Below are 27,010 nucleotides of genomic sequence, written 5' to 3' on the forward strand. Positions count from 1 at the left end.
AGAACACCTGGATCTCAGCAGTGTTCTGGATGCTGGAGGTCGTTTGACGTTCTGCTTCAGTGCTCAGAGCTGATTGATAATAATGCAGCCAGCGCTGGCGGAGTTCAAGTAACGGCATTTAACGTGGGAGTTTCTGAAGGTGTAGGCGATGCTTCATTTTTTAACTCTGAGCTGCCGTAACTCATAAAAACCATAATGACGTCGTACGCACATATAGGTTTTTAACAACAATAATGGGCTATTAATTACTGATATATGTAACAATGCAATATTTTATATCGACACCTGTCAGTTACATCAGTCTTCATCTGCATTGCACCTTTCTTCCTTTTGTGGTCATTGGCTTTAGCATCCATAAACGCTGCTCCTCTCCTCACTGTCTCTGCTTGTTCTCATTAGCATTAGCATCCACAAACGCTGCTCCTTTCCTCACTGTCTCTGCTTGTTCTCATTAGCATTAGCATCCACAAACGCTGCTCCTCTCCTCACTGTCTCTGCTTGTTCTCATTAGCATCCACAAACGCTGCTCCTCTCCTCACTGTCTCTGATTGTTCTCATTAGCATTAGCATCCAAAAACGCTGCTCCTCTCCTCACTGTCTCTGCTTGTTCTCATTAGCATTAGCATCCACAAACGCTGCTCCTCTCCTCACTGTCTCTGCTTGCTCTCATTAGCATTAGGATCCACAAACGCTGCTCCTCTCCTCACTGTCTCTGCTTGTTCTCATTAGCATTAGCATCCACAAACGCTGCTCCTCCCCTCCTCGTTCTCTGAAACATGTGAAACATCCTAATTTAGGCAGATGTATATAACAATTCATACAACAGAACTAATTTTATAAATATACATCTCTTTAGGTCAATTTGTAAGTTCAATTCAAATTACTTTAACGTTCAAATATATTTGGGGCTATGCACCAGAGAAGAGGTGGAAATATTCAGGTCCAGAAAGGACAAATCCAGACCAAGATTTTGTTTCAACCAACCAGTTGAGCATAAAGAGCCACAGTCACAGAGAAACTGAGTTTGCTGAGTTTAAAACTCACAGTCTCAGTCACAGGTTCATGTAACACTCAGCACATGTTGAACTGAACGAAAGGGCAACTGGTGAATGTAACCATTATAACCTGATAAATGCATATTTGTTTAGCTGAGTGTTAATGTTGGTCAGTTTAGGCTTATGCCCTGTTTCAATATTATATGATAGCAGCTGCTTTCTGTGAAGTATCCATAATGTGCAGGTGCCTGCTGTCACTCATGTTAAACGTCTCTTTCCGCTACAGAAGGTTGCTTTTGATAAGGTGCCGGATTCCTTCGGTGGACAGCTGACATGTTGCATCGCAGTCTGTTTTCGAAGCCCGCCCTCCCTTAGCAGCAGTGCCAATGAGCCGAGCTCTGTTGCATTATGCTGCAACACTGGCCAGTGAGTCGTAACACTTTATTTACAGCGAGGGGCAGTTGGTGCATGGGAATGAATACTGAACACTCTTTGTGTCATGGTGGATTTTATCTAAACAGACTGGCACTTTAATTTTAAACAGACATACTCATTCTTGGTATGTTGGACTTGATTTAACTAGACAAACTCACTATTGGCATGCAAGACTTGATTTAACTAAAGATCTTCACTCATACATACAGGATATATACAAAGGGCAGGGCTTAAAGGTTGCTGGTCCCAGCTAAAAGCTGATTGGCTCAGAAGTGCCCCATCCCCTGTCACTCACCGATTTAAAACATATCATTGGCTAATGATAAGATCGGTCTCTCTGTATGAATTATGGCCACTCTTATTCCCCTCCTCTTAAAAAACATTTGAATTGTCCCTGCTTCAAACCGGACAAATCTACCTTGATAAATAAAACCCGTATTAACCATACAATCCTGCCATGTAACGCAGCCAGCCAAATGTTATTAGGGTTAATTATACACGTGAGATGGTCACGTGATGGTGAAAACGGGAGAAAGAGTCAAAATACATAAAAAAATGTTCATTTGCAGCTACATCGTTGATTTCCTGCAACCTATTTATCTTACTATTCTTCAACACCTTGAAAAAGCAGGAGGTTTTGAAAAAGGAATCATTAATCGTTTACACCAAAATCTGTTACGGTCCCAAGAAAATAGCATCTGTCGCATCTGTCAGGCGTTGCGTTTTGATTATTGTAGATAAAGTGCTGTGGGACTGAAGCACTTCCCTCAGTCTTTCAACGGAGACGCCTCTGTGAAATTCAATTTGTATTGCATGGTTTCGCCCGTCGTGATGTCGATTTCCCAAGCATGCGGCACGGACACATGGGATTGAAGTCTCTGTTCCTCGATTTTCCGGTGCCGATGTCCCGTATTCACAGAGGTGATTTCTCATTTAAAGTCTTAAAATGCTATCAGAACGTGGCCAATCTTACCAGAAAAGGTTGGAAGGGTGGCGCTCATTTGGATGATGACGTGCGAGTCTATCCTCTTTTCCGTCAGTTTGCGCTTAGGTGCATCTGTAATGTGATTTAGGTGTGAGTCTGCAAGTGAGTGTACTAGGTGAATGTGTAAATCATCCAAAATGAGGGCATAAGATGGTGCTTTACTAGTAATTAACTGGGGATTTGGAATTGTTTGTTTTCATGTTAGTTGAAAATGTCATCATTTTTCATTCTCCGGTGGATCGCGCTTTTTATGAAAGACTTGTATTGTGTGGATTGAGTTTTGTTTTATGGGTTCAGTTTTCTTGGCTCAGTGAATAGCAATTTTGTCTCATACCTCCAGGGTTGTGGGATCAAATCCCACCCCCACTCTTTGTACAGTATATGGAGTTGCTCTGTGGTCAGACCCCATGTGGTGCCTTAGGCCAGCTCCTCTGCTGGCGCCCCCTTTTGGAGATGATGTGAAATTGGCTCTTTAAATCTGTGCCCTGTCGGCAGACGGCTGCCTACCGTATGAAGCCTAATGAGTTGAGTGGCACTGTGTGTTCTCTCTGTGTCTTATGGGGTCCTATCTGTGGCAGCAGAATTTTTACAAGAGTAGAGAAAAGACATTTTAGGGGTTTATGAGGCTTGGCGTGAATACAGAATGTATTCTTTGAATGTTAGTTAGAGGCTAGGCTGTTTCTCAAGATAAGAGTCTCTGTATGTGTCACCAAAATATGGAAAGCAAGGATGAGAATCAGACGAGGGAATAAAGCCTGCACTGTACCTTTGTTTGCTATGAGAACCTGGGGCTGTAAAAGGATTACTGCTGGGGAGGGAAGCTGCAGGATGTGGTGGAAATGAGTAACGGCTGCGAAGAGGGGGTCCTCAGACCCCACAGAAGATAACAACTGAAATTTAAAAGGAAGCTGAAGATCTCTGTAATCCTCTGGTACTTTGTGCCGGCCCTGATTAACCATGTGGGCATTCGGGCATGTGCCCAGGGGCACCACGTCCTAAGGGGTGCACCAAGCAGTGCAGAAACCCGCCCCATAAGCCCCTCCCATCCCATTCACAGATGACATTTAACAAGTTAATGCAATGTAATATCTAATATACTCTAATATATATATATACACACACACCTATAGACATTATTCTTCTAATACGACACTGAACTTAGACTCATTACTGCATTTCGTGAGCCACCAATCAGCTCCGTTTTCTTTCTGACATGATGTCACGTGTGCAGTTACCCAGGGGCACTTAATGCTTTTAATCCGGCCCTGCCTTTGTGAAACATCGTTGCTGTACAAATTTATACCCTTGCTTATCACTGGGGCTCTACCCTCAAGGGTAAAAGTAAAAGGGTAAAAGATATAGAAACGGATTATGAGGAACATTTTTGTACCATTGGGGGTTCTTTAATGTTGCTAGTACCTTGCAGATGTTCCTCTGGGTCCATTATTGTACCTTGAATTAGACTAAAAAGTACATTTACCTACAGCTAGGGTACAATTATCAGACCTTTGCGGGTACAGGCCTAATGACAAGCAAAGGTACAAATCCTTTTTTGTATGTACCCTGAGATGGGCTGGCATTCTATCCAAGGTGACATGTGCTTTATTCCCCATGTGGCCTGCAATAGTCTCCAGGCCTGACCCAGACTGAGATGAGTGATTGGAAGATGGATGGTTTCAATTCACCAATCTGAGTCGCTAGCATTGATCTGAAGTCACCTGACTTCCACTGGATCAAAACTCATCAGTATTGCGTGATGTGTGTGAGGTTCACAAAGTGTTAGTCATGGTTAATGTTTGGGTTGTGTGGATTTGAGGCCAATTCAGCTGATATTCCTTGATTCTTATTTCTTGCCTGAAGCATTTGCGATAAAGCATCAGATCTCTGCTAAAAGCACAAGAAAACGATCCTATCTTGAAGGTCAGGGGCCTGACTTTCTGAGTGTGATGGAAATACATTTCATCCAGTGAATCTCCTGTTAAAAAGAATTACTGCTTCATAAAGAAAGATATTAAAGCTGATGTTTTCGGGTTTTATCGTCAGTGTTTTTATGAAAAGGGATGGAGAGCGTCGCAGAAGGTGTTCGGCGCACCTTTTCGTACGACCTTAGCGAATTGGCCTGAAGGATGAGATTGAGAATGAAGCGGTGTTTCCGTTGCGTGTTACAGGAGCTGTGGCTGTCAGTATCCATGTTCATATTCGTTCAGCGTTGGCAAGGGGACACGCAGGCAGCATAGACATGTGAAGAGGTGGAGGCGACAGCTGTGACAGGAATGCGGACATGGAGAAACTACTGTGACGATGTCGATTCTAACTCGGTGACATTCAGCCGACTGAGAAGGATGGGATAAACCTACGCAGTGCTGGCGGGGAAGTAAACTCCTCTTACGGAATCAGTCTTACAGCAATTAACGTTGCATGGATATTTAATTAATAATCATCATTATCATTGTACAGGAGCATCAAGGCACCCAGAGCCACAGAGTAACGGAACACATAGTCTGACTAATTAGTCGTACGTTTAGCTAATTAGCTAAGGCTTTAGTTAAGGCCAACCTGAGTGTGGTGATTGCAAATGCACTACAGTTAGACTTTCCCTGGTGGGGGAGACGTCTGACTTCTGTGCTGAAGTGTCAGAAGCAATTTCTTTGTTTGCCTAAGAAATGCATCCAAGAAATCACTCTCAGGAAAAAAAATAACTGTTTCCCTAATCAACCCAATCAATTTAATAAAGTTGTATAAATTCTAATCAGTTTTTACGGTCCCTCCACTCCCCTACCAGTTTATCTAACCCCCCGGTACCTCATATGTTTGCAATATATTGTGCTAAAATTATATTTCTGATGCGAATTCAGATGGCCTCCTGGCTTTATTAAAATCACAAAATTGCGGTATTATCGAGCACTGTCAGTTCCTCTGCCGGCTGGCTGAGTCAGTCCACAGAGATGCCTGCCTCTGGCGCCGCCATATGTGCACCCGTCGCGTGGAGGGCCCCGTGATCGGGATGCAGCGCCAGGCGGCTGGGATCTCGCCGCTCGCTCCCAGAGTGGACGCGCCTGTTAACCTTATTGCGAGAGTTACCTCATTATCGCCACACTCGGAGTTTGCTGATGAGCCCTAAATGGCTTAGAGCCGCATTCTCATCTATTTTAGGCAAACAGGGAGAGCATAAGTATGCCAGTAGCATCAGGCTCCAGGAGGACCTGCGAGGGCTGTTTGTAGTTACCTACAATACATTGCTCTTTGGGCAAGCTCAGGCATATGTGTGCGTGTATATATATAATCTTTCATTAGCTTTTATCCAAAGCAGCATAAATTTTGGAGAAAACAGGGTCAGCCCATCCCTGGAACAATTGGGGGTTAAGGGCCTTGCTTAGGACTCAGTAGTGACATCACTCTGCTGCCCCTGGGATCTGAACTGGCAACCTTCCAATCACAATCACAGTATCTTAACCCACTGAGCCACACACAAATGTATATACAGAGATCTCTGCGGGCAAAATTTATTGAACCGGCGGGTTTCTGAAATGAATTATTTGCACAAGAAATCATTGTGGTCTTACAAGATTTTATGATATTTTCACTTAAATAATTAGATAACATTTTAGTTTGTGGTTCCGAAATGACAGTTGATGTATAGGACTCCGGATTTAGTGCGGTTTCCTGTGTTCAAATTATACTGTAGCCAAAACCACTAATACAGTATCACATTCCCTGACCTTCAGGGGGGGTAACTGCGCAGACAACAGGGGCTATTTTGGGACACGAGTGAAACCACCCTGAGAGCAGTAATTAACACTCTCTCAATCTGTACCCACATCAGCGTTTCCATATTTTTCTCTCTAACAACAGTGCGTAAGTCTCCGATTTGGCTGCTTTCGACCATGAGGACTGGATCAGCAGAGCTAGCAGTGGTTAAACGGTAATTAGGATTTGACAGTCACCTGCGATGGTTTCCTTTACGCGGATAAGACACATTTCTGGTCTTCTGCCGGATGAGAAATAACTCACGCCAGTCTAAACAGCCATCGTCTTGCCGCTCGACACTCGTCGGCCGGCGCTAAATCTTCCCGTGCTCAAATCAGAATTAATCTCCTGCGAGGATGGGATGCCGGCATGAATATCGATTCCTAATTATTGTCTGGACTGCAGCATTTTGCACTGTGGTCACATTGATGTCTTTAGCAATGAAGGTTTCTGGGAAATAAAAGGTAAAATCAGCGAGGGACACCAACTGCTCGGAGCTGAAGGACGGCTGGAAGGAGGCCCAATTAACATTCGCACTGACAGGACACAGTCACCTTGGCTGGGCCGCACGCTCTCCCAAGGGTGGCCTGCATGTGCCGGCTCCACTGGTGTCAAACACACTGGTGTAAATGGGAGCTGGGCAGCCATGTCGGCTTAGAGTGTTCAGGAGGGTCAGGCAAAGACAGAGTGTGTGACACTCGCTCGGTACCGGCGGCAGGTGTGTGCACTGGGGTGTGTGGCGCCGAGGGGACTTGCTGCTGGGAAATAGCCAGAGGTACCTGCTCGGAGACCTGCTCCATAAGAATGGCTTTCTAAAAAAAAAAATAAGACAAAAATGAGCAGGATCTATTCCATATTTTATGTGGCTACCCATTGTCAGGTTCACTTTTCCACTTGGTGGTTGTTATTGCCACACTTAGGTATTCAACTGGTGCAGAGAGGTAGAAATCAGCAATTAACCCCCCCCCCCCCCAAGGAATGTGAGCATGGACAGGTCCATCCATCCAGGCACCATTTTAACCACTTACCTAGAACGGTATTGTGGGAATTTAGAAATTTTTCCGGATCCCATGCAAACCTGTCCAAGTATGTATCATAATCTCTGCACGGGTATGATTTAAAATGATTATAACATAACATTTTGCAGCCTGAATTAGCCTGGAATTGTTTTGTAAATGGTACCATAGTAAATGCATCTTTGAAAGCACTTCTCTCTGAACTGAAGTGATTGTGAGGTTGTGATTTGATACCGTGTTTCCCAAAAACCATCGGGAAAGGAGAGCCTAATTATTTTTGGCAGCTGCTGGCTTGCGAAGCAGCCAGTTCATTACCTGACATCCATTGAAGCCTAATGCCTCCCATTACATTGTCACGCTAACACCGTGAAGCCTAATGCCATGCTGTGTGTTGATGTCTGAGATCGACCACCTTTCTGCTGCTGGGATTTTAATGATGGGATGACAGCCCCCATGTGTTAAGCCCAACTGTCCCATTTGGTGGACCTGCAAGACCGGAGGAGGGAAATCCTCCGCGAAGGTCATAGATTTATGTCTGAGATCAGCCTGACTGGCACACCTTTGGAAAGGTGCTTGAGGTATTCAGGCTGTCAGTTAGCTACGTGTCACTTGGCTATAACTGCAACCACAAAAAAAAAATTCTCAGTTCATTCAACAAATGCTGAAGCTGCATTTACTTAGCAGACACCTATAATCAGGGCGACGTATACCTTTTTTGCTGAAGCTGCGTTTACTTAGCAGACACCTATAATCAGGGCGACGTATACCTTTTTTGCTGAAGCTGCGTTTACTTAGCAGACACCTATAATCAGGGCGACGTATACCTTTTTTGCTGAAGCTGCGTTTACTTAGCAGACACCTATAATCAGGGCGACGTATACCTTTTTTGCTGAAGCTGCGTTTACTTAGCAGACACCTATAATCAGGGCGACGTATACCTTTTTTGCTGAAGCTGCGTTTATTTAGCAAACACCTATAATCATACCTTTTTGTGAGGATTCAGGGTCAGACAGTCCTTGGAGCAATTGGGGGTTAAGGGCCTTGCTTGGGAACCAAATACCAAAATCACGCTGCCAACCATAGGATTTGAACCAGTAACCTTCTGCCTACAGGTACAGCAGCCTAACGTACTGAGCCACACACCAATTCCCCCCCCATAAGCCATTCTGGCTGTCTTGCACCACTTGTTTGGGTGCTGTTGGGATGTGGGCATGCCCTGTAAGTTCGTTATAGGATATAGTAATTGTGTTATAGGACATAATACCCTGGATATGATCAAGACTCATCAAAACAAGAATCCTGACAGACTGTATGAGCTGGCCAGTGCCCCGTCATACATTTGTTTCGGTTCAAACGCTTCCCCTAGTCCCATTGGAAGTCCTCCATTTTTAAATTACTCTTTAATTAGAAACAGCGGGTGATTTTCTTGATTGCTGGGATGAGTCTGGCTGATTGCACTGGTGCACCATTCCCCTGCCTCCATAAGGCCGGGCTTACAAATTGTGTGACTAAACTGAGGCGTAAACACAAGCAGACTCCCGTTTCCCGAAGCAGAGAAACAAACTTCATAGCTAAAGGGTTAGGGCATTATGGGAGATGCCGGTCCTGATTCTGCCCTTTGATTTTCCTTCCATTTTTATTGCCATGATTTTCTTACCGCTGCTGTTCTGTATGCTGTAGAAGCGCTAAATATTTAAAGAGCTAATGTTGACCCTTGCGTGTTGCATAAGCTGACCTTATCTTCAGAGGTGCTTCTCCACCTGTCTTTTGCCATTGCTCAGCACAGCAGAGTACTGCCAGAAATATTGTAATTCCAAGGATCTGCTTTACTGGCTTTGCCCCACAGATGCTTTTAAAAACAGTAGCGACAGCCTGTCGATGTTTATTGACTCATTTAGAGCTCGGTACTGTCTGAAAACGGCAGGTGGCTTCATGCACCCACCCAGCAAGTAAAGAAAGAGCAGGAGCAGGGAGTGGCTACCAATCTGAGTAAGAGGGGTACGGGGGACTGCCTTGTAAGTATGGGTTTGCACTGGACCCCTTTCTCACTGATGGCGGGCCCAGGAACAGACCATGGTTGGAGATCTGTCTAGTTTTGCATTAATAATTGAAAAGACAAATGATTGTGATGAAATTAATGTTTGACTTCCATATACACTCTGTGAAAGATTAACAACCAGTTTGATGACCTAGCCTGGTAGATAGCACTTCAAATTACCTCCATCATGCAGTTAATCAGGGTGTGGAAATTGCAAAAAAAAAAAGATTGGGTTATGTTTACATTTTGTTACTTATCTGAAATATGTATCAAAATTGTAATATTTTACTGAAACAGTTCAGATTAAGTGTGTCGATAGTACTGAATGGCATTTCTTTCAGGGACTTTCTACATCCCGAAACCCTGATCTGATTATCAGTATTACCCGTCACACCATGTCATCAACATTTTGTTGCTGTAACTTCTCACATTTTTAAAACTGAACTTGTCTCTGAATGACCTAGTTGTGCAACTTTCCCAGAGGGACACGAGATTGCCAGTGTGTCTTGAGCTCGTGGATAGCAATGCTAAGCGCTCCCTCTGCTGGTCAACAAGAGGAACTACTTAAGGAAAATGTTCATAAAGTTAGTTTTTTAATTTTCTTTAAAAAAGAGATTACAAAATACTCTTTGTTTCGGTTGTTATACGGTGATGTCGGGTTTAAGAATTGGCCAAAGAGTAGTAGTTTAATTATTTTGGGGTATATGTAATTATGAATTTCTAAAACCATGCTATAACGAAATATTTTTTGCTACTAAACATAACTGTAAAGAATTTGAATTCGGTGATCATTGTTCACACACCACAGCACACAACAACGAAATGTATCCTGTGCATTTAACCCAAATGTGACATGGCGGCATAGCAGGGGACAGCTAATTCAGGCCTCGGAGAGCAGTGCTTGGGGGCATACACAACATTTAATAATACGTATTACCCCTGATGTTAACCTGTTACTTCAGTGTATGAAAATGGCATTCGTTTACAGTGTTATTGCATGAATCGGTATCGAACAGATCAGCCTGACTGAAACATATCGGGCTGTCTGTAAGGAATCGTTGAGCTGCATCCCACCGTGAATGCCCGGCACCGGCTCTACCCTGCCGGCCAGTGGGATGGCAGCCAGGCCGCCGGCTCATGTCCGCTTGCTTGGCAAAATAAGGCCTCGTGGTGCGCGACACGCACGCTCTCGCCATAGATACTATTTCACTATTTGCGTCCCTTGGGCTGCATAAACAGGTTCTGCTGCATAGTTCGGTATTAACATGCAGGTTTCCCTTGTTCTGACAGGAGCCGAAACCTCCGATATCTAATGTACTAACGACCCTGACAAGAATAAGTAGATGGATGAATGGAATCCACATTGTTTTGACAGAGGTTTGCCGCCACCGTGTGGCAGGTGTGAGAATCAGTTGAACTGTTTTCCCGTTTGTGCTATTTTTATTGGACTCACGCCACTAAATACGCCTTATATTTTTTTACGATGTATGTGTGTCTGTGTGTAATAACAATTGTGATGTCGTTGTGCAGTCTTTACAGCAGAGCTGGCACTGAATAGTTTGTGGTGAGCTGAAATAAAAATGCATAAAAACCTGGTTCGAAATTATAAGTGAATGCGCGCCCTGCTCAGGGTCGGCGCTATTCTGCGCTGAGTCACGCGTGACTCACTTCGCTGGCGGATTGCCATCCTCTCCTGGGTGTACCCCAGCCCTGTGCAGCCTGGGATAGGTTCCAGGCCCCCTGTGATCCATTTCTAGGTAAGCAATTAAAATATGGATGGATGGATATAGCACACCCATTTGGAAACAAAATATAATTATACATGCTTATACGCTTTTAGGGTTGCTGTTATACAGTTTACGTTTTTTAATAATTATGTCACTTTTCTTATATGCCGCATACATTTCAAGAAATATTTGAGGATAACCTGTTACTGTAATTGCAAATACGCAATTAATACATGTAAACAATATATTATTCAAATATTTCTGTTTTAGTGGCATTTTTTGTTTATTTAGATGTTATGTTTGTTAGCAAAACGATGTCACAAATAATAACAATACAGTTAATTCTGTTATAGTACAAAACCAAAATAAAAGTCTGAAATATTTATTTCGAACTTCACCGTTATAGTTGTTCCCACATACCCCGAATGGGCGGCAGTAAGACTCCAGAAACCAGTCCCTGGTGTGATGACTAAGGGCCTGGTTTTATGGCCAGGCGGTTGGAGATCTGAGTCCAGTGGTGTCGGATGGAGTTTGACATTGGGGGGGTGCAATGTATATCTTGACATCGAAATGGGCACAAGTACGCTGTGCAAGTAAGATTTCAAAATAATTTTAGAATAATAAAGATTCCATCATTTAAAACGAGACTAACAGTGTTTATGGTACATTTTCACAGCTAACCATAATTTTTTAAAAGCTGATCCATATAAATAAATCATTTTGCCTAATACAGGACCACAGTCTTTAGGTAGGTATATGCTCATTCCTCGCGCTCTGCAAGCGCAGCGAATTGGCCTCTGTAACATATGGATTTGTAATAAAAGATAATACGATTTTTTTGGGGGTGGGAGCATTTGATACTGGGGGCAAGCATCCCCCCGCCTCTGCCATATCTGACCCCCAGTCTGAGTCCATAAGACCGCTGTGCCCTTGTACCAGTCAGATCGCTGCCCAGTCCTAAAGTAAGCTAAGCTGTGAAGATTCAAGCGCTTATTGTTGGTTGTGGCTATTGCGAGCAGTCCGGCTGGGGGGGCTCGTGACGTGACGGTGGAGTGCAGAAGGGGATTTTTCTGCTTTCTCCTGCCCCCACTGCTTGTAATCCGGCAGGTGACATACAGCTTTGCATATCGGTGTGTTGGGACATGGGAGATTGTTTCAGCTCAGTGCCTAAACCCTGTCTGAGAAATATACACCCTACTAGAATGAGAGTCAGAAGATAGCATTTCTAGAAATGGTAAAAGTAATGTTTACACTTTGCAGTGTAACAATTAAGCATCTCCCAATCCTATCAGTGCAATCCGATGGAAACCATGGGGGGTAGCACCGCCCAGAGCAATGTACGTTGAAAAGGAAATTAGTACTGCAACATTTTTTTAATAATTAATATTGTAGTGAAATACAGGTGGGTTGAGGAAGAATTTATTCAGTTCTTTTCTTTTACCCTTCTAGTAGTGTTACTGATTCTGTGATTCTACTTTTTTTCCCCTCATAAATATTCAGTTGTGAAACTGCTACTGAGTTGTGGGTGTTAAGATGCGTTCAGGCGTTGTTGTTTTGTCACCCACATTCCCTGTAGCAGTGCGTGACCAGTCCTACTTTTAAGTATAAAAAATAGGACCTAGTGTCCTCCCTTTGCCTGCATTTCTGCTGGTGCTTGGGAATCTTCTCTCCTCCATGCTGGTCCGTTTCTCTCAAATGTCCGATGAGACTCATCAGCGAAGCCCGCTAGACGGAGAGGTCTGTAGTTTGATGCCGAACTACCGCTTCGTTCTTCGCTTATCTGTTATGCCGCGAACGTAGTTACCTTGGTATTAAGAAGTACCTGGCACTGACAGACCTTCAGCAAATTTATCATTCCATTATCCCATTATTCTTGTTTGCTTTAAACACAAGTATAACGTCAGTGTTCAAGGGGAACATTCTGGCACTTAATTAAAAATAAGATAAAAGGTTTCTCTAGCACATTATGTACAGATTTTCCCAGTGGGAATCTGTCTCTCCGGTTGCCAAAAAAGGGTTATATCCTTTGAGTTATTCCTGTGGAAATATTAGTCTTGTAAAACACGTCCTTAGTCTAATCATGATTCTGGCTATTTAAAGGGCAGTTTGTATTAGGACATATACTTCGTGTGTAATGTATTGCTGTGCGTAAAAGGTCGCTGTCTTTTGTGCGACACGTTAGTTCGGAGCATGAGGAGTCTGTTCACTGTCAGACAAGCCGGGTACAAGAATTACTGTTTGGCTGGCTTTGTTCACGTCTTGTAATGGTTCATTGAGTAGATGTGGGTTTATCACTGAAAAAACATGATGGCAGTGCACACAGCACCCAGGGGAGACTCATTTATATGGCGCGTTAAGGTGCCTGGAGACACGTGGAATCCGTGCTGGAGGATTTCCTCATGCAGGACAGTGTAGAGCGGCTGTGCAAGGCAGAAAGATGCAGTGGCTGACCGGGAAATATAAAAGAACACAATGGTGTGCCGATTTCCATATACCATACGGGCTGCAGCACATTCCCTACACCCTGCGATTATAGAGTGTCACATATTCTGTGTGATTATAGACAGTGATATGCTGTGACATGCTACCACATTTGTTGGGATGTTTTTTTACATTTCCTGATTACATAGTATGACATATGGTGTGATGTACAATACTGCACATGCTCTAAATATATCTATCATGCTATACATACGGTTATACAAACTGTTTGTTACCTATGCTATACATACGGTTCCTATGTTATACATACAATTTGTTACCTATGATATACATACTCTTACCTATGATACACACATACATAACCTTGGTAGCTCAGTTGGTAGAGCATCAGACTTTTAATCTGAGGATCCAGGGTTCAAGTCCCTGTTTGGCCAGGGTTCTCTGGCAAGCCAGTTTTGTGGGCAGTGGTGGCTTAATGGTTATTGAAGCGCACTTGTAATTAAAGGATTACAGGTTCAAATCCCCCAACAGCAAGGTACCACCCCCAAGCACTGCTCCCTGGGCGCTGAGTTAGCTGGCCCCTGCTATGTCACGAAAGTGACGTATGGGTTAAATGCAGAGGACACATTTCGTTGTTGTGCACTGTGTGCTGTGGTGTGTTAACAATGACCACTGATCACCTAATTCTTATTCTTTCTTCTTACCATTCTTTCTTCTTCTTTATTCTCTCTTCAAAATGTAACCTATGTTATACATACTGTTACCTATGCTATACATACTGATACCTATGTTATACATACTCTTACCTATGTTATACATACTGTTACCTATGTTATACATACTCTTAGCTATGTTATACATACTGTTACCTATGCTATACATACTCTTACCTATGGTATACATACTGTTACCTATGTTATACATACTCTTAGCTATGTTATACATACTGATACTTATGCTATACATGCTCTTACCTATGTTGTACATACTCTTACCTATGTTGTACATACTCTTACCTATGTTATACATACTCTTACCTATGTTGTACATACTCTTACCTATGCTATACTTACTGTTACCTATGCCATACATACTGTTACTATGCTATACATACTGATACCTATGCTATACATATTGTTGCATCTCTACACATGTTGTAAGACATTCTTCCTATGCCATCAAGATAAGAAAACGTCTTGATTTTGTATATTTTTCATTTTTCAATGATGTCATGTCAGTGTTACTCTAAATCTTAACATCACCCATGATCAGTCAAGATTACAGTCTCAGTACAGTATTACATAATTTTTGGAAATGTATGTTATGTCTCTTAGAGCCAACAGTGAGGCTTAATGTACCCACTACGAGAGTCAACGCGACCTAGGCATCACGCTGCTGGTGTAGCCTTTGTAAAATCATGTGACCTTATTACATACTTGTTCCGTACCGATGTATGTCCTGCATAAGTGATTGGAAGATGAAACTTCCACCTCAAACCTGTATAGCTTATCACTTAAAAGCCCTGTCTTGTAGTTTCTTGCCTGTCCATTAACCATCCATCATTTTCCAATAAACATTATTATCTGGGGAAAAAAGGAGCGATATATCCCCCAAAAGGACTTTGCAAATAACTCTGAAAAATTACGGTACATTAATTCAAACATAATTTAAAATGTACCACATTGCATGATTGCTTTTCAAAGTCTTTTATCAGAGAGCTGTCGTTGGATTTATACCCCAGTACTCAATGACTGTATTTTAAAATTAGTTTTATTTTAACATAGTCCAAGCCTGTGCCAGACAAATTAATTGCTTGCATTTGCATTTTTTTCCTCTCCCTGCAGAATGGCAGCCTCGGCTGTGCCCGTGCGCGAATTAACAATGCGTATCGGGTCTGCTCTCGCGTCTCGGGCGCAGGTCCTCCAAAACAAATGCCCAGTGCCAAAACACAGAGCTGACCGCTTGATTTGGTCACAGCAGGAACAAGTTAACGGGAACTAGTCACGTTTATCACAGTCCTCTCTCGTTCTCCTCTCTCTCGCTCCCTTTCTCTCTTGCTCTCTCGCTCAGGCTCTCTCTCTCCCGCTTTTTCCCTCCCCGAGAGGGACTATATGTTGAGAGAGTAGTGGGTTCGGCCGTGGAAAAGGAATACAAATCTAGGTGCTCACTGGTATAATAAGGGGAACCCTTACAGACCAACTCTGCTGGTCCGGGGGAGCAAGCGCTGCTATTGACATTCTGAGAGGCTCGGCGACTGGATTCCTCTATACGCACTCCACAGGGCTGGGACACACACAAAGAAAGGACTCTCCTGTTTCTTTGGAGGACTGGAGTTTCCAAGCAGCCGGGAACGTGAGATAGGGCAAGAGAAGATTCTCAAGGTTTGCTGCCCGAGAAGCAGACAGTAGACCGTTAATGTCTCCAAAGACTGCCCACCCAAGACCCTGAGTTACGGGACACAGGAGGGACCCAGAAATTAATCAGATAAACCCACAACAGTAGACCTCTGACGACCACAGAGAGGAGAATTATGGGAGCGCTCATGGTTATCTTCTCCCTGCAGCCTAAACAGCGGAACAAGAGAAAAGGTAGGTAGGCCAGGAAGGTCCATGTGTGCAGTCTATGCGTGTGGTCCATGTGCACGGTCTATGTGCGTGGTCCATGTGTGCGGTCTATGTGCGCAGTCTATGTGCACGGTCCATGTGCACGGTCTATTTATGCAGTCTATGTGCACAGTCCATGTGCGCAGTCTATGTGTACGGTCCATGTGGACGGTCCAAGTGATTCGTCCTCGTCAACTACCTGCTTATGCCATAAGTCATCTTAGAATCAATATGTTGCAAAACCTAAGTGACTTTTGTAAACTTCTGCATACTTTTTTGTTTTGCATACGCAAGGCCTTTTGTCTGTTTTGATGCTTCATTTACCCTGCAGTATGTCTGTGGAAAACATATAAAGCTAAATATATTACTTAGTTCTCTTCGACATCCTCTGGTTTGGCTGTTTGTTCTGAGCGTGCTCGCTACGACTGGGGTAGAAGCAGTCCGATGCTGTTTTTTACGCTAATCCTCTGGATAATGACAAGCTAAGCAGACTCAGCAGTCTATGAAATTAGATAGACCTACTCTTTTTATTTGGCTCACTAATTAAAGAGATCCTCAGACTTTTAGACCTCCAGAGAGCTGATGTTAATTGTAATGGCTTGCTTCTAAATAACAATTGTTTTTATTTAGGTAACAGACTGCAGGACATGTCAGACACACTCTTTCCATGTTGTGGATTAATTTGGTGTTTGTAAGGAAGTATTTAATATTGGTTCACTTAGGTTGTTTTTCAAAGAGGTATGAAAAAAACAAGATGCATGTTAAATTAATTGGGATCCTGGGAAACTGTTCTGGAAACGGAAAACATGCTACAAATGATCCGAGCAAGCCTTGTGGGGCCGCTGAGCTTTAGGGCTTTAGTGAAGCTTGGTGTTTGGTTACAGAGCTGAAGTAATAGCAGCAGTGGTAGGAAGCAGAGCTTCCCAGCTTGGATGTTCATCGTAAGGTAAACAAAGAGTACAGAATGAGCGCAAACTCAAATGCAGAGAACTGTCACTCACTGTGACACATTAATAATATTCAAAGGCTTGCTGAAGATAAATGATAAGTTAGTCACAGTGGGAAAAATGGAAATCTGTACTGAAGAACACGCCGATGTGCCAAGTCTATACTCACATAGGGTGTTTACCTTTGAAATTGGTCAGACTGCACACTTTTATTCACCGTTAATAGGACATCGATCGGTGCACCTTTCGAGAAAAGCCAGAACCGTAATCCGAATGCACCTCTCCATATTTGGAAGCACTTTCCTAAACCATGTCAAGTTCAATATCAGGGGCAGGGAGCCTGAGAGGGCTCTCCTGGATCTGCACTTTGTGGAGAGCACTCTCCCCGAAGTTCATCCCGCGCTTTGAAGGACCCCAACAAGTCTGATTAATTGAGCCACTCGCGGTTGAGGCATACCGTGGGACGGGGTGGGGGGGTGAAGTATCACTCCACTGCCCACTCTAATGTACGCCATTAATTATGGGGGGTGCTTGTGTTCCCATCTGAAGGGCTCGCTTAACCAACTCTGCATCCCACACGTTCCTCTGGGCTGCTTTTGCTTCAGTATCTTTGTTTGAATTGCAGCCTTTGGGAGGTTGGGGGGGGGGGGGGGGAGGGGGGGGGAACAAAAACAGAGGCGACATGTTTCCTGCATTTCAGCCTGATAGAAAAATTGTATGGGTCTCATGGTCAGTACTTTACATGTTTGAAGCTTTGATGAGAATCTAAAAAGATTAAATATAACATAAAGTGGCTTTCCTGGCAGGGTGGGGGTGGGATGGGATTGTTTTTGGTTTGGTTGGTTCTGTGTTCAGCTTTTCTATCGTATTACATGCATGACTCAGATCACTTGTCTGCTCATGATGTCACTTCTGTTCTGTTTGTGTCTATTACACATATGTTATACAAGACGAAGAGCTCTACGCTCTCAGGGAAAAAAAGGGTGAATATCTGTAGCTTTGCTTGTTACTGGTGCTGTACCCTTTTCACCTTACCTTTTATGGTACATAAATGGACTCTGAGGAACATCCCAAAGGTACGAACACCATTAATGGTACAGAAATGTTCCCCAGAGTCAATTTTTGCACCTTAAAAGGTACATTTACCTACAGCTAAGGGTTCAATTGGCAGACGCTTGAGGGTACAGACCCTGTGACAAGCAGAAAAAGGTTTACCCTTTTTTCAGAGAGTGTATATGTTTACATTTTGTTAGGGAAGGCTGTTATATTGAGTCACAATAAAAATATTTTGAAGAAAATAAAGTAGGGACAGTTTAATTAGTGAAGACTTGCCTCTATCTTCTTTCCGGCTTTTGAGATAGGTGTACGTTGTCATCATGCATCTTGCCACACCCCGGCAGTAATAAAAAGCCGTGGTAATGAAGCGGATTCTCAGCGAGCTTGCTAATCGATTGTCGAGCGCTTTGTTTGAGAGCGGTCCTGGGACTTGGCTCTGGCGTCGTCTCAACTCGGCCCTTCTGGTGTTTATAGCCACAGCAGAGACTAGGCAGGAGGTTGCACTCACCGCGGGGAGAGCAGCTGTCATTGGGCCCAGGGTGCATCCTCTCGCAGGCCGCTCACATCGTCTCCTCGCTGTCTGTGTTCCACTACACAGTGCCCCTCCATTCTGCAGACACCGAGGCGGCCTTTCTCTCTGTACTCCGCCACGCTGTCTCTCTCTGTCTGTTCTACTTGCGGCCATATGGTCAGCCACATACAGCCACAGAGTTTCCCTCGACTGTGTGCTGTGCGCCTCCTCTTTCACACATCCAGACAGCCTCAAAGCCAAGACAGTGAAGCTTAAAAACATTTATTTTTTCCCTCAGACTATTTGACTGCTGAATAGTCTGACTCCTCCCAGCCTGTGACTGGTTCTGTTAAAAGGAATGATAGCTCTCAACGCACTAAGTCTATTTATTTATTCTATATGCTGTTTTAATGCCAAACTTCTGTACCGACTTGCACATCCTTCCACACCAATCACTCTTTCTATTTCTACCTTAATGCCACGTCTAAAAATGTCTTATCTGCATTGTGCTTATATGTCTTAGCCTTTACACTATATTTATGGCTTATTTTTCATTTGCACTATGACCAACAAGAATAATATTTCAGCTTCAGTGCATGACCCAAGCACCATATATCTGAAGCCGACAATAAAAGATACTTTGACTTGAAACTCAAGTCAAACTCGAGTATTTTCTTCCGGTGGGAACTCCGCGCCTTAGAATGGATTAAGTATTTGTCTGAATGAAAATTACCGAGCCATTAATTAGCTGTCTCTCTTCCTCATGCAGCTTGGAATGACAGGGAATAATCTGAAGCCTTTAGTGTTCTTGATCTTGTAGGCGTCCATTTGAATTTTTCTCCATTTCCCAACTTCGTGTCAGTTAATTTGTAACTAATTTGTACTTATCTATCTGGGGGAAAAAAATGACAGTTCAGCAAGTATGTTTCACTGCTGCCCTTTTATGTTCAAATTGCATTTAAATTAGGTTTGCAACATTAAAACTGAGTGAGTCACATCTTGAAAGAGCTTCTGCAAACTTGTTTTAAATTATGCAATCACATATGACACATATCTCCCTGGGAGAATTTATTTTTCAAGATTAATGGGGCTCCTGTTCGTGGTGGAATGACTGTGAATTCATTTTTAACAACTCAGATTAATGTTTGCCGTTTTCCTTTTAACACTATAGATAAACTTGTAGTACAGCTCATTAATGTACAATAAGCTTATGACTCTTACTCAAGATGAGGAACATTCCATCCCCAACTTTGGCTTTCTGACACAGATCAGTGGACTCTTGTCCTAGCATGTCACTGCTACAGAAGCATTGGGAATGGAGAAAGTGTGAGGAGGAAGAAAGTGAACCACATGGAAACATAATTTAACAAAGACCGACACTTGTGGAAGAACGTGGTCTTGAATTGCAAACATCAATTTGTAATGTGCTTGCAAAGAATAGCCTTTCCCTAAGTAACCTCTTGAGGGCAGTAAAACTCCGCATAAGCAAGCGAGCGATTATATTAACCAAAGCTGACCTCTTCTTTGATCAATTTTCAGTTGATTCCTTTTGATGATCCCCCCTCCCATTAATTCCTAAATTGAGTGCGTACATTTTGAACTGATAATACCATGAAGTTGAGTAACATGTCCTCTGCTAAGCTTGGCGGTCGTGGTGTAGTACATCCTGCTTCGTGCTTTTCAGGTGTTCTCAGTTAACCTGTGCTGTTTCTGTACAGGTAGAGTGTGTATCCTCTGCTATTTCTTTCGTGTTATGTGGCTTATAAATCTGTGGGGTTTGCGTTTCTTTTTTACTTAATGATAGGTAGCCTGAGACTGGAGTATTTCTGAGATCGTTGGCTGTAACGCGATAGGTTGTGAAAAATGTTATTCTATTAATCGGATGATAGAGGGCGCTAAGAGACAGTCGGTTCACTACCAGTAGCATCTGTTGATGTTATTCTGAATATTCTTCCAAGACAAGTAAAACAGCAAGGCTTTTTGTAAATTCTGAAAGTAAATCAACTGATTGCTTATCATTAAATGTGCTTTAATAATTAGTCTAGTATAATAATAGTTATGTAAATCCACGGGATAAATTGGTCTGTTGTGCTTTTGCCTAATAATGTAGTACAACTGCACGTATGGTAAAAGGGACTGCCTTCATCGCGTGCATCCCCCCAGTTATTATGTTGCTGTTATTTTTGTGATTACATTCCATGGCAACCTCTCAGGCGGACAGATTTAGTGAAAAGATCTCCCAGACTCTTGACAGCTGATCCGCACTCAAAGGAGGCGAATTAGGCCCTGGGAGAGCAGTGAATGGGCTTCAAGCGTCGCTCGCGTCTGAGAGAGAAGAGGCGCCGAGCCCCGAAAACGCGCAGGGCCGGCGCGCGCTGCGTGACAGCGCTTATCACAGTCATCATCTGCAGCGACGTCGCCACAGCGCGCGTACAGCTTCGTGGGAAATGTCTTTAGGCAGACGGAGGTGCTGTTTGCATTACTACCCCACGTTACTCCTGGTTATTCTAGACCAACCGCGTTTTATTTCAGTACGCTACTGTGAAAAAAATCCTATTCGCAACCCAACCTTTGTTTCCAGTCTCCCGAATCTGGGTTGCCAACTCTTACGCATCTGGCAAGACACTCACGCTCATGCAAGAAATCTTACGGCAAGTCTATTCCATTATTCAATGATTCCATTATAAATCTAAAATTAGCTACCTCAAATCTTCGGGATAGCTTGCAAACCCGACAGACTATAAGGTAATAAAACTGCTACATACATGTAAATGTGTGTGCAGGCATGTCTCCAATTGAAAATCTCACGCCAGCCAGTTGGCCTAAGTTGGCAAACCTACCACATACAGAAGAAACTTAATGCGAGTATCAGTTAGTTACAGGTGAGTAGCGGGCTTGTTCCTGGACCTCGCCTGTCCCTGATGTACTACCCCCCATTTCATTGTTAATTTTTCACTTGGCAAATTAATCATAGACATAATTACATTCGCATTACATTTCAGTGTATTTATCTGGTTGTCGACTTTGTCCAAAGCAACACACTAGGGAGATGGATAATATATTATTGTGTTTTCTTGTTGCAAAACAAATTAAGAAAACTAAAATGGTTTGGGCAAGGACAAGTCCGATATAAGCAACCCATAGAGACTCACACTGTGGGTAATTTGGAAATTTGGAGCTACTATTGCCTTTACCAGAATGTCCTTGGGATGTGGAAGGAACCCATTCGGATTCATGTTCAAGGTCTCTGAGCTTCCTAATGCAATAGTGATGCATGGTAAACTTCTTTAAGTGGAGAAGTGTCCTGTAGTGTTCTTCAGATTTCACCAGAAAGGCTATTATGGACAACATCATACCAGTACGACAGGCCCATGTAGTGTTGTGCTTTATCTATTTTTTTTATTAATTTTTCCTGCTTCATTGACTTCCACAGCCATAGATCAGGTTGGCCTGGACAAAGTGGAAGTAGGTTTCCTTACTAGGAAGCAGTGCCTGAAAGGGTCCCACAGATTTGCTGTCAACCAAACCTGATTTATGTACAATGAATCGTAGCGCTTTAAATGTCATAAGCCTATGACCCCCCCCCCACTAAAATATACCACTGAATTGAGCACATTTGTTTGCTTCAAAACACCCAATTCCCGCTTTTCCCATGACAGTATTCATTGTGTTTTTCCCCAGTGTAAGTTGGTTCTAATAAAGATTCATGGTATAAAAACAAGACATATTTGCTTTTCCTTATTAAACACATAGGTGGTGTTTCACGGTCATTCATGTCTTAATATACCTAAGATTTGCTTATTCATGCCCTTTCCCTGCTTATTTGTAAGTGCATTATGTAAGCCAGTCTTTAGTGTTATATACCGAGTTAAAATCTACTTATAATTTCACCCACTGTCACTGGTGTAATTATTCTTAAAAAAAAACAGACTGTAATTCTTACATCATACGCTAAGCCTCAAATGTTTAATCCGTCTTTACTTATATCTTTCTCTCAGAAAACATCCTCTAATCCATGATTTCCTCTCTGTTGTGCCCCTCTTTCTGCCATCCTACCTGCCTTACAGTATGTTATTTTACTCTATTAGGACTCGTAAGATGTCATGTAGCGTTGGGTATAGTAGGAGGAGGCTTTGGCTGTTACACTGACAGTTTACCAATTCAAAATGGTTGCTCTCAATAGTGTATATGGCATTTTAAAAGAACAAACAGGGTTGCACATCCATCCAAAGTGCCAAAGGCCCTGGACAGTTAACATGGTTGGTTAACTTACTCCAATCCACGCAAACCTCATTTAACCTCTTGTCATGGTCAGTGCCTCTCTGATCCTACCCTTCGCGTCTCTTCCCCATTTGGCCAGCAGGTGTCTCTAGCCATCCCGTCTTGTCATTCCATGTCTGATAATCCTTATGTTTTTTCATTGCTCCTTGGACTACCACCTAGCTCACCAGGTTGAGTGTGTGGCTCTAATATTGAATCTCTCAAGTCATGGGTTTGAGGCTGGCGTGTGATTAATCTCACTTGTTAGTTTTCTTTTCCTTGGTGTTTATTCCTGCACTTGGTTCACAGTTTTGTTTTGTTCCTTCTGATTCTGTAGTTGATTAGCTTTGCTGTATATTCCCAGTGCCAGAGTGTGTGTAAGCCTCCTAGGTCTGTCTTTATCTTGCTTAAGTAGTTCTACCTGTTTTTCGTTCCTGTGTCTCCCCTGATTGGTTAATCGATTATTGAGTTACACCTGTCCCTTGTTTGCCCTGATTCCCTGTGTGTATTTACAGTAAGTGCCTGTGTTCACTTTGTTCTCTACTTGGTCATTGTTGTAGATGTTAGTGTGTTTGTTCCTTTGTTCAGCTGCTGTGTTATAGTCACTGTGTTTTGCTTAATTCCTTAGTTGTGCTTTGTTTCATCGTTGTGCTTAATTCAGTTTTTTTTTTTCATTTGTTTTCTGACCTCTGATGATCCTTTTGTTTTGGTGTTTTTTTTTCTCAATGTTCATTTTGTTTTTTTTCCCAGTAAATCCCTGTTTCTTGGAGTCACAAGTGGATCGCCACCCTCATTTCTGCCTGCTCCATGCCTCGCCGCTATGACACTTGCTTGTCAATTGCTGCAACCTTGATCCTTCTATTCAATGATTCAGATGAGTTTCAGGTGCAGAGGGAGAGGTGACCCAACCTGCCACACACACACACACACACACACACACATCTGTTCAGTGTATTTGGATTTAATTGATATAATTCCACGTGCCCCTGATCCCACTGTGTCTTTTTGTTCCCACACAAATGATCTGATAACTGCTGATTAGAGCAAGGTGTGTCTTTCAGGGGAATTTCCAAATTTCTACTCTCTAGGTGCTTCATTACCAGATGAAATATTGACTTGGGTTTCTAATTTTGGATGAGCTAATTATAAAAGTGTGTTGCTGGATAATCTGATTCTTCACCCCGGGCAGCATGAGATTTCCTTCTGACATTTTGACATCAATGTCACATCTATGAGCCTTTGTCTTATGAGAACAGCTTTATGAAACAGAAATCCTCTACCATTTTCATCGTAGTGTATTCAGTCTTTTCATCGCAAAAGGTAATAGTAAAAAATGTGAGGTTTATAGAGAGTAGGTGTGTGTGGTTCAGGTTTAACTGGAAGTGAGGTAAAGAACTTTCAGTGTAATATCATACATGGCAGCTTTGAATGGGACTTGTGAATGTAATCCACAAACAGACACACATTTCGATGATCGATCAGTGGTTGCTAATTGTTGAACAATAACCGGTATGCAGCTGGATGTGATTCATTTGGTTTTCAAGCTGATTTCAGAACCTTTAGTCACAGTTAAATGCACGGGTTATCACATTCACTGCTTAATTTAACTTGGATGATTAAGAGGCTACCTCACCATGGCAGATGCCTGGATGGATTAGGTGTCCATTTGGTCACCCATCAAACAACCTTCTCCCTGTGTCCTCTATGTCTCTAACAAGCTCTTCACGATGGTGCTATTATTTCAATACCAAGGTGACCCTAAAGGCTCAGACATGGATGTGTCCATTTGGTGTGTTGGAACTGTTTGCCACTGCCTAGAGCAAGCTGTTTCCTGCCTCGCAATTAACAAACAGCCAATGGCATTGTCTGCCCATAGGTGCTGTTTGTTTTAACTGCCAGTCACACATTGGCACACAGTGCACTGGAGTAAAAGACACAAGACCTTGATTTGCCAGTTTCTCCACTGATGTTTCTGTGCAGCTGCTATTGTGACAACAACGTTGTTGGAGTCCAGTGAATTTTATCCCTGCTGAAAAGCGGCTTTTTTTAAGAAAAAGAAAACAGTAATACCTTACCCTACGTCAGTAACTGGTTGCAAAAAGGCACGGCTTAAGTTGAAAGACGACTTGAGGAAAACACGATTTAGACCCCTGTAAACACCTAATAAGCATTTCCCTTAAATGTATGAAACAAAAAGGTTATTGTTGCATACATAGTCGATGTTTCTATATACTGTACTTTATTGTAAACAAAAAACTGACATGAAATCGAATTTGACGTAACATGAATCGACGGATGACGAGGTATTACTGAATATTCAATTTTTATTTAAGGGAATCTTACATTTTTCTGTTGATTCATTCATGTAGTTGTAAAGCAGTAAAGAAAGGATCAATTTGTTTGTCTTAGTGAAACCATTTAGGTTAAATGCTTTTTGTACAGCAGGAGGATTCATTCTGGAGTTTTTGTTGTATCTTTTTATTCCTCTGGTGTGTTGTATGGCCAATGTGTTGAATCAGTTTGCTGCCTTCATCTATCCTTGTACATCCCTGACGGGAACCACTGAAGATGATTCCGGTAGTAGTTTTTGGTAACACTTTACTTAAAGCTGTCACCTTTAATGCACCATAGATACTTTCGTAATGCATTATAATGGTTACTATAAAAACTTTATGGCATCTTCTGTTGGCAGTCATAAAGCATTATAATGTTGATTATAATGCTTCATAAGCTCGAATGGCTCTTATCTATCATGTACTATAGATACATTCATAATGCATTATAACGGTCTTTATAATAATTAAGGATGCTTTGTTCTGCATCATGAAGGAATCTATACTGTATTATAGATGAGAGCTTCATAAAGCATTCATAACGTATAATAAACATGGATATAATGTATTATTCCTTTTTCTGAAATTTTATAGCCATGTTTATAATGCCTGTGATGGATGGGTGCCCCATCCTACGTTGTTCCCTGCCTTGTGGCAGTAGCCTCCGTGATAGGCTCTGTACCTCCTGCAACTCTAAAAAGGACAAGCGTTTTCTGAAAATGGACAGATGGATGGATGTTTATAATTCTTCATAAATGCATTATAATGTGTTATGAATGCGTTCATAGATTTCTATACAAATGGCATTCATAGAAAGTGTTTTTGAGTTGAGTTTGGGCTGTCTCTATTTGCAAGAGCTGGCCTTCCTCTTTTTGCTGTTCCGTCATGGATCGACCCCAGGTGGCATAAACACTTGGGCCCGCAGAGCGGGAGTGACAGCGAGTCCCAGTCGTGAGCTCTGGGGTGGCACGCTGTCGGTGACCCATCAGTCACATGCCAGTTCCAGATGCATCTCTCACCGGCTCCGTTCTGACGTGCTTGTGGTGCCTGTGATACCTGCAGGCCCCCTTCATCTGAGTAGCCACAAACATTAAACCATCATTTGCTTAATGCTCTTATATTATTTATGTTCTGAATTTGAATGTTTACACTGATTGTAACTTGGAGAAAATGGGCAGTAATACTTGTGAGAGCCATAGTGAAAATCAACTTTGTGTAAACCACAGAATTACAGTGTTCAGTCGATCAAGCCTGTGGTTGTTTTTCTGGAACCGCAGTCAAAGAGTATATCAATCAAGGGGCTTTGAGAAGAAAGATTGCAGAATGAAAGTAGATGAGAGGTAGACTGATGGAAATTGAGATTTTCTTGGAGATTATATTTTGTACCTTAATGTTCAATGGTTGACATGGTCCTTGTTTCTCCATGCAAGCCTGCAGCCTTCATAAGGCTCCAGTGACCTGGGCCTTTACATCCTCAGGTCAAACAGACCAAGCGCCACTGGAGTGGAAGGAATATTTAGAACGTGCTCTGCTGCCACAAATAAAAAGCTAAGTGACTGCGATGCGATGGAGAGGCCTGAGGTGCGGCTGTCCCAGGGGACATCACCACAGCTAATCGCGCTTCTCGGAAGGAACCATGTACAGCAGTGTTTCCCGACTCGGTCCTCGGGGACATATAGACTGTCTACATTTTTGCTCCCTCCCAGCTCCCTGACAGACAGGCCACATTTTTGCTCCCTCCCAGCTCCCTGACAGACAGGCCACATTTTTGTTGGGAAGGAGCAAAAACATAGACTTGTCTGCTGGTCCCTGAGGACTGGGTTGGGAAACCCTGATGTAGAGAGTATTACATTCATGAGATTCCCTCTGATTCTGATTTTTTTTTTTTGTCCATCATATGCATAATTTTTTCCAA

The 27,010-nt window shown here is 42.7% G+C and overlaps 1 protein-coding gene and 1 non-coding gene across 5 annotated transcripts in view; both read left to right on the top strand.

Annotated features, from left to right (window-relative positions):
* The window catches only part of kcnip4a (potassium voltage-gated channel interacting protein 4a), a 101,623-nt gene that overhangs the window by 23,618 nt on the left and 50,995 nt on the right, over positions 1–27,010 (top strand). The window contains exon 1 of one of the 4 annotated variants that reach the window (XM_048970731.1): positions 2,343–2,351. The exons of 1 other annotated variant lie outside the window; for it this stretch is intronic. Coding sequence is in view for 1 of the 3 variants with exons in the window: in XM_048970730.1 (XP_048826687.1) it covers positions 15,916–15,973 (58 nt within the window). In the remaining 2 variants the exon portion in view is untranslated. Of the gene's footprint in view, positions 1–2,342; positions 2,352–12,660; positions 12,681–15,388; positions 15,974–27,010 lie in introns of those variants that run through there. 2 more of the 4 variants (XM_048970732.1, XM_048970730.1) reach the window with 2 other exon arrangements.
* On the top strand, positions 13,747–13,824 carry trnak-uuu (transfer RNA lysine (anticodon UUU)). Its single transcript has one exon. It is a non-coding gene; the product is annotated as a tRNA-Lys (tRNA).

Source organism: Brienomyrus brachyistius, chromosome 12, assembly GCF_023856365.1.
Source record: "Brienomyrus brachyistius isolate T26 chromosome 12, BBRACH_0.4, whole genome shotgun sequence".
Taxonomy (NCBI): domain Eukaryota; kingdom Metazoa; phylum Chordata; class Actinopteri; order Osteoglossiformes; family Mormyridae; genus Brienomyrus; species Brienomyrus brachyistius.